The sequence below is a fragment of the Zingiber officinale genome, chromosome 4B, assembly GCF_018446385.1.
Source record: "Zingiber officinale cultivar Zhangliang chromosome 4B, Zo_v1.1, whole genome shotgun sequence".
Lineage (NCBI taxonomy): Eukaryota > Viridiplantae > Streptophyta > Magnoliopsida > Zingiberales > Zingiberaceae > Zingiber > Zingiber officinale.
Window position 1 is genome coordinate 139,048,849 of NC_055993.1, and position 8,349 is coordinate 139,057,197.

The window sequence follows — 8,349 nt, forward strand, 5'->3', positions numbered from 1 at the left end:
TCCGGTCCTCCATGACCCACTTGAACTTCTACCAGATGTCCGGTCACCCTTGACCAATCTGGATTTCCTCGTGTCTGGCTTCACTAATCAGATCTTTCCATCTACCTAACTTCACTCACTAGGACTTTTCATCTACTTGGCTTCACTCACCAGGACTTTCCATCTGTCTGACTTCACTCACCAGGGCTTTCACCTAGTTTCACCCACTAGGATTTTCCCCTTGTCTAGCCTCCAGTTAGGACTTTCTAGTCAAGTATCCAGTCAACCTTTTGACCTATTTGACTCTTCTTCACATCAGACTGGTCAACCCTTGACCAGAGGGGAATTACTCCAACAATCTCCCCAATCGGACGATTGCTCCTGCAATCTCCATATATTGTCAAACATTGAAACTCAAACATTAAGACTCAAGCTAAAGTCAAATCAAGCTCAGTCAACCTGATCAACCTTGTCCCAGAGATATTGCACCAACACACCCGATCAGGTTATCAGTTTGGGTGGACATCCGAGACAAAAGAGGTGGTCAATTAAACGATTGATTCCACCCGACCCCGACCTAACACTCAGTGTATCTCCACTCAGTCAGTTCAGATTCTTCTAAGTTAGTTGGTATGCTCAACTCCAAGAGTTCAACTTCCTCGACTCTAGGGGCTCAGTTCCCCCACCCCATATTCCACTCAGCTAGTCCAGACTCTTTGTGTCAATCAGTTTGTTGGAGCTTTACACTTTGCTCAGCCAAAAGCTCCATTGATTTCTCCAGTTGGTCTACCTGACTCTAGGAGATCAGTTCCCCTAACTCCTCAAAGATAAACAAACACTTTAATTGTCGGCTCAACTCTTGAAGTCCATCGCCCTAAGTCAATGCTCTGATTGATCAAAGTGGCTCACCCTACTCCTGGCCTTCCTTCTAATTCTTCGTTTTCTCTCTTTATTCACAACCTTACAGGCATTGTTGACTGGATACTTTCTTCCACCTTTGGCAACTCCCTCTTCCAAGTTCCTCATCGGAGTTCAGAAAACTGGTCAACCTCTAAGACATATCACCTGTGGCTTCTTCGTTGACGGTTTCAATCAAGATCAGTGGTTAACAACTATTGCTGCATTAATATCATAATTAACACTGTTACAAAGTCAGAACTATAAAAGAAATTGATGATCCAAAAAGAAGCTAAGCTAACTCTGATACAATTATCCTTTTCGCTATATTTTTCTTTACTGTCAAATTCTCACTTGAACATCCGAGAGATCTTGCTGGGACAAGATTGACACCTTCTGATTACGTATTGACCTTGAGCAAGATATCACTCTACTTGATATGGAGAACACGAGGAGTGCTCGACCATCAATATCCAAGAACTACTCAGTTGTGAGCCTCAAATACTGCTGTATTAATAACATAAAACAAAACAACCTGGTAGAATTCTATTAAGCAAATCACAAGATTAGGGAGAAGCTATTCCTTTTACTATTTTACATGAGATTGGTTTAGAAGGACAATGATACATATACTTTGCATTCAAGTGACATGAATCTAAACTATAACAAACATAGGTTCACCGGTGGCAAATAACCATCACAATGGAAAATGCATCTCCATTGACCATTGAGAAGTTTTAGTATTTTAGGTTGAAGATGCATGCGCTCATTCTCAGAGCGACAATCACATCGAATGAAACACAGACTCTAAACATGTTCTAGGCATAGCCTTATGTTGATCAGTCTATTACACATCAAATGAACTATCAGTATGTTTTGTCATGATATATAATGAGAGCATTTAAAATTTAATAGTCAACTACTAAGTTATGGCCCGTCAATTACTGATCATGAACATAATAAATACAAAATTTGATTATATAGCAGTCAGATGATGCATCATCAATCGACTACTCAAAAAGTAGGGGGCATAATTGGAAATGATTGTGTTTTGGTAAATATGAAAGTTGAGTATGCGTTTTGGATATTATGTAAACCTAGCTACACAGTTCAATAAGTTGCCACTCATTTAAAAAATTGTGGCAATTTGAAAGACTCACGACTCTTTATATAGGCTATAAAATTCATATTTGAGGATATGATTATACTCAGGATGTTGTAAGGAATAGAATAAATTTTATTTGAAGTATTTCTTAAGTGTTTAATCAACGAGTTTTGATCAAAATTCATGGATGATCTTAGACATCTCAAAATCACTTTAAACTAGGACCATTACACTCTTGGGAGCCTCTTGAGTATAATCATACCCTCAGACCTAAATTTCATAGTATAAATTGAGAGCTATGAGATATTTTAAATATTCACATCCATGAGACAATTTGGTATAAACTCATTAAAGGGTCTATGCATGTCATACTTACTCATCAATACTATCAAAGAGTTTCTAAAACTCCTCTGGTTGAGACTATATCAAGATTTTCAAGTTCTAAACATTGTAGGGTCACCAACAAGTTTTGATCAAAATTTGCTAATGATCTTAGGAACATTATAATCGCTTTAAACCAAAATCATTACACTTCTTGGAGCATCTCAAATATAACCATGCACTCAGAGATGGATTCCACGACCTAAATTGAGTTGGATTCCGCAGTCTAAATTGAGAAATATGAGCTTTTGAAATATTTGCAACCTTGAGATAATTTGATACACCTTTCAAAAACTCACATCTCTTAATTTAGATAATATGGTTACATTCAAGAGGCTAGTAGGAGTGGAATGGTTGGTTTGAAGTATTTCTAATATTCTTAAGGCCTTAATCAAAACATACTTCAAAATTTCAAAATCTTGACATATCTCATTTTTTTTTTAATTTTAAATTGACATACTTCAGAATTTTTATTTTTATATACCTTATTATTTCTGTCCTTTGTTCTTCCCTATTATTTTTTATTTTTTTGAGGAATATTGAAATCAAATTTGTGGTAGAAAAGGTCTTGGTTCCAAAAATAAATAAATCAATCCGACAAAAAAGATGATTTCGCTCATCTCAAATAACCTAATATCGTTGATTCCATGGAAAGATATAGGTAAATAAATCACGATACACAATGGTCTCCTTGTTGGGTTGCAAGAATGCAAACAAAGTCTCATATTGAAAATACATGAATTTATAAGAGAAAGATATCTCCATTGGTATGAGACCTTTTAGGTAGAACCCAAAATAAAACCATGAGGACTTAGACCCAAAGTGGACAATATCATACCATTGTGGAGATATCTAAATTCCTTTTGATTCTAACATTTGGTATCAAAGTTCGGACTACTAAAATGTCTAATTGTCGACTATACACAAGAGCTATAGTCTAATTGAGTTATGTGAGTAAAATATTGACCTTGAACAAAAGAAGTGGGGGCTCTCATGTCCAAATCAAGAGGATCGGACATTAGGCAGGACGCCCTAGTTGCGGTTAGGTAAGGAAATCCTAGTAGGTCGGGTGGACCGAGGGGCAAGAAGACTTGGTAGGTTGAGAATCGGAAGTCGAAAACCTATGGTCCTTGGTTTGAGGGGGGTTGTTGGATTGCAAGGTTGCAAATAAAATCCCACATTGAAAATACCTGGTCATTCGTATGACACATTTTGGGTAGAGCTCAAAAATAAAACCATGAGGACTTAGGCCTAAAGTAGATAATATCATGCTATTGTGGAGATATCTAAATTCCTTTTGATCCTTACATGCATAACTCATAAGTACCCTGTGGTAGTTATGATGTGGTCAACCGAGTTAAGTTAGGTCATGTTTGTGCGTGATGCCTTGTGTTTAAGTATGCATGAACTTAGGAGTACAAGAAGTTGAACAGAAGACATACCAGACAAGAAGGATGACACGGGAAGGGAGTCAAAGTGATCAATACATCCGAGGGACGAGGTGCTGAATGACGTGCATGACGTTCGAGGGAAGAGAAGTAGGGGAGAAAGTCTGCTCGGGGAGAAGGTCAGAGTTAGGTTTGGGTGAACTCAACTCTGGTTAACCGGAGCATCACCTACGCGTACAAGATCAGCTTGGAGGTTAATCTGCTTCATGGAAGGCGCCTCCAAGAGGCTTGGAGGCGCCTTCGCTCCTTCGTCTGGAAGACTTATCTGCTTCATCGAAGGTGCTTCCAATGGCTTGGGAGGCGCTTCGCATGAACAGTGCAAAGGTGCCTTCAACCGAGCATATTCGTTAGCAGCAATAATTGAGTTGAGGATAAAAGTTTATTCTCTTGGAGGTACCTAGGATCCTTTTGGAGACGTCTCCAAGCAATTGATAGGTTTTTCCAAGGGCTATAAAAAGACTCTTGGAGTTAGGAATTGAATAATAACTGAACTACAAGTCTTATAATCACTTCCTAGTCTTTTTTTGTGAGATGTCAAAGTCTGTAAGAGGTTACTCTACCTTAAACAAAGGAATTTTTCTAGTTGAGCATTTTCAAAGCCTTGAATTAACAACGACCTGAGTTGTAACCAAATAATTCCTTACCTCTTCTTTATTTTAGTTGTTCAATTTATTTTAAATTAATCGTGCTTACTAATCAAAGTCCAAAGCTCGAGAAAGGAGTTATTTTATTTCTATAGATAATTCACCCTCTCTTGTTGATCGCACCGAGACTAACATAATCTAGGATAATGAAATCATCGAGAATCGACCGTACCCAATCTGACAAATCTACCACCCAATGCTACCCATAGGGATAAAAAAACAATCATAAATCAAAGCTTACGAGGAGAGTGGTTGTCAAAGATAAGGATCAGATTCATAGAGCAAAGGAAATGTTAAAAATGAAAAGATGTCTTTTATTTGGATTCATGAAAAAAGCGCTCTTTTTTCATATATTATCAAAACAGGATCCCATCTCGCCTAAGTCTATTTTTCTTTTCAAAAATACTTTTATTTTCAACGATTTATAGTAATTATAATTTCATACCTACTACGATTACATAGTTATAATAATTATAATCTTATAGCTGCTACCTAATTATAGAAACTATATTTCTACTTGCTACAATTGTACAGTTACAACTATACAATTATAAAAACTACAATCTTGTAACTGACACACCATAATACTGACTAGTGTTAGTGTTGACAAAAAAATAAATTGTCTATATTATAGCAACTACGGATCATAACTACTACAATATAATATTTATCAATATTAATAGATAATTGCTATAGTTATGTAGAAGTTACTATCTTGCTACTGTAATAATATAATATTCACCGATGTTAACTAAAAATAAATTATTTATGTTGTAGCAGCTCATTTAATATAATATTGATCATTAATAATTAGAGATGAAGTGTTTATGTTGTAGTAGGTATGATCTTGTCCCTGCTATAACAACTTAAAATAAAACTATTTTTAAAAATAAAAATATATTAAATTAGGATGAATTAGTATTATTTTGATAATAAATAACAAAGTCGACATCCTTTTGAATTTGTTCCTAAAAGGAATGCCTGTCGACAGTGGTCGTAACCTGAATCAGTTCACACTCTTGGGTGTAAACTCTACTCATCATATTCTTTTAAAAGTCTTCCAAACTTTGTACGACATGTTCTAGCTAATTTAATTGCCTTAATGATCAAGTAAGACTCATGAGGGAGGAGAGGAGGACCTGAAGTGCGAGGGAAGGAAAGGAACAAGGATAATGGGCAACTCCGTCAGCTCTTCCGGCGGAAAGGCGATCGCTTTCGCCGGCGCTGCTGTTTTGGCCTGGGGTGCTTCGCACTTATTGAACTCCCTCTCTAACGACGGTGACGAATTCTTCCTTCTTACTCACACCACATCCTCAATTAAACCTCACTACTATCCATCAATCCTACAGAGGCCTTGCGTTCCGAATCCACTAAAAAGAGCTCTGCTTCACCTTCTTCCACGCCCGATGCACCGGCGGCTTCTGGGAGGAACAAGTTGGCAGAGGAAGAGTCGGTAACTCTGCGATCAGGTAAGACAGATCTAGAAAACAGAGATGCGTATGCGAGCTGCAGTGAAGGTACCTAAAATTCAACATACCAATTCTCCATAACCATTACTGATTAATTCTATCTAAAACCAAATCCATTAAAAAGAGCTCTGCTTCAGCTTCTTCCACTCCCACTGCACCACCGGCGGCGGCGGCTTCTGGGAGGAACAAGATGGCAGAGGAAACGTCGGTGACTCTGAGATCAGACAAGACACATGCGAGCGGCAGTGAAGGTACCTCAAATTCAACATAAAAATTCTTTTATATCTTATGGCTTATATATAGTTTAAATCACATCTTATATGTTTTTTGCCTTAATTTCCAAGAATTTCCAAGATGGATCAGTGCTATTCAGATGCCACGAGTCATCACGATAGTAACATACAACATCTGGCAAGACGATGTGAAACTGAAGGAGAGGATGAAAGCTATTGGGGTACTCATGCAAGTGAAAATGCCAGACATAATTCTATTTCAAGTAACATCCCTAGCTCGAATCAATTAATCTCTTGTGACTTCGCTATCGATATGAGTGACTAATTAGCTATCTTGGCAGGAGGTAACACCTAAAATTCACAAAATTTTTGAAGGGTTCAAATGGTGGCAACGATACACATGTGTGTCTCACAAAACAGCAACGACGAGACATTACTGTATGCTGGTATGTATGCCTTCCTTCCTTGATGAATGTTTGGGAACAAATAGAAACTGTCATTCTATTATTTAATTTGTTGCTGGTAGTTAAGCAAGTTTCCAGTGAAGGATCTGGGTTGGGTGCACTTTAAGGATTCCATCGGGAAGAAGAAGTTGATTGTGGTTGAAATAGAAGCGTCGGGGAAGAGAAGAAGGTTGGTGGTGGCCAATGGTCACCTAAAGAAACCTGATCTACCCGACAGGTGGCACACGATGAAGCGCACGGCTCAAGCGAATGAGGCCATCGCCATCCTCGGAGAGTATGAGAATGTCATCTTCGGAGGCGACATGAACTGGAGTGAGGAGGTGGATGGGTGCTTCCCGTTGCCGGATGGGTGGGTGGATGCTTGGGAGCATTTGAGACCCCGCGAGAAGGGGTGGACTTACGACACCAAGTCGAACCTGATGATTCAAGGAAGGAGATGGTTGCGGAGGAGACTGGATAGGTTTTTGTGCAAACTGAAGGACTATGAATTGGCGTCTATCGATATAATTGGCAAGGATATCATACCAGGACTGGTGCACCAATACAGGGAGAAAGACTACCCTGTCTTGTGCAGTGATCACTTCGGATTGCTGCTAGGAATATCTATTTGATAGATTCGCAAAGCTTGTAAAACTTGACACTTGTGAAATTTAGATGCTGTTTAGCTTGATTATCAGTGTCGATATAGAAATGTAAAGTTTTCATAATCAGAAAAAGTTAACAGTTAGTCTATTATTTATTGACTATGTGATCGGTTCGGTCTTATAGAATTTTCTCATAGATCATCAGAATAAATTGAGAAATACATGTGGCGGTCAATTCAGAAGCCCCTTTGATTACGTCCCCATTTGAAGAAAAAAATTCTACAAATACGTTATAATCAGAGTTCAAATTGTGAATATCTGAATGATAACTTGAATATTCTAATGCTTGCATGGTAACGTGTGTATATATATTTATTAACATGAGTCGAGCAAAGATTATGTATATTTTTCCAGCATCAAATTGACTCGCCAAACCTAATGGCCTGTTTACTTTTTGAGCGGGAAGATTTTTTTAAAATGTTTATTTTAATGAGAAAGGATGAATAACTTATCTTTGCGTTATTTATTTATTATTAAATAATAGATGAATAGATTTATTAATTCATCTTCGATCAATTTTTTTTGGATATTTTTTATTCACCCAAATTGAAGGAAACATAAATTTCCTTTCATTGTCACATGTCTACCCTCAACGTAGCTATGTCGGACCAGGTGCGATCGCACCCTTAGAATTAAAAAAAATGCTAGGAAAAGAAATTTGAAAAGACCTAAATTTTATAATCTTTTAGACTCTTTCGTAAAAAATTCAATTAAAACTCCACCAAGTGAATATTTTTTCCACTTTCATAATATTTTTTCTTTTTCCTTCATAATTTTTTTTTTCTCTTTCCTTCCTTTATTTTCCTGTACCTACCATAATCTCCTTCTTATTCTTTCTCAACTCTAATGGATATTTGGTTAATGAGTTTGGAAATGAGAGAATGAAATGATAATAAAAAATAATATTTAGATTGTGGGTTTGGAAATTATAATTTGAGAATGATTTTTAGATTTATGGGAATCAACTAAACCCATATAACTAGGTATGTTTCATTCTCATTCTTATTCCCATTCCACTTTATCATCAAACTCATACCCATAATCATTCTTATTATTTAACCAAATATCATCTAAATATCTAATTT

The 8,349-nt window shown here is 37.0% G+C and overlaps 1 protein-coding gene across 1 annotated transcript; it reads left to right on the top strand.

Annotated features, from left to right (window-relative positions):
• Window positions 1–5,505: 5,505 nt before the first annotated feature.
• On the top strand, window positions 5,506–7,344 carry LOC121978037 (tyrosyl-DNA phosphodiesterase 2-like). Its single transcript, XM_042530431.1, has 6 exons — window positions 5,506–5,732; window positions 5,804–5,971; window positions 6,061–6,174; window positions 6,268–6,419; window positions 6,498–6,602; window positions 6,683–7,344. Exons 1-6 carry the CDS (start codon window positions 5,627–5,629, stop codon window positions 7,229–7,231), a joined length of 1,194 nt encoding a protein of 397 aa, XP_042386365.1. The 5' UTR covers window positions 5,506–5,626; the 3' UTR covers window positions 7,232–7,344.
• The last annotated feature ends 1,005 nt before the right edge of the window (window positions 7,345–8,349 follow it).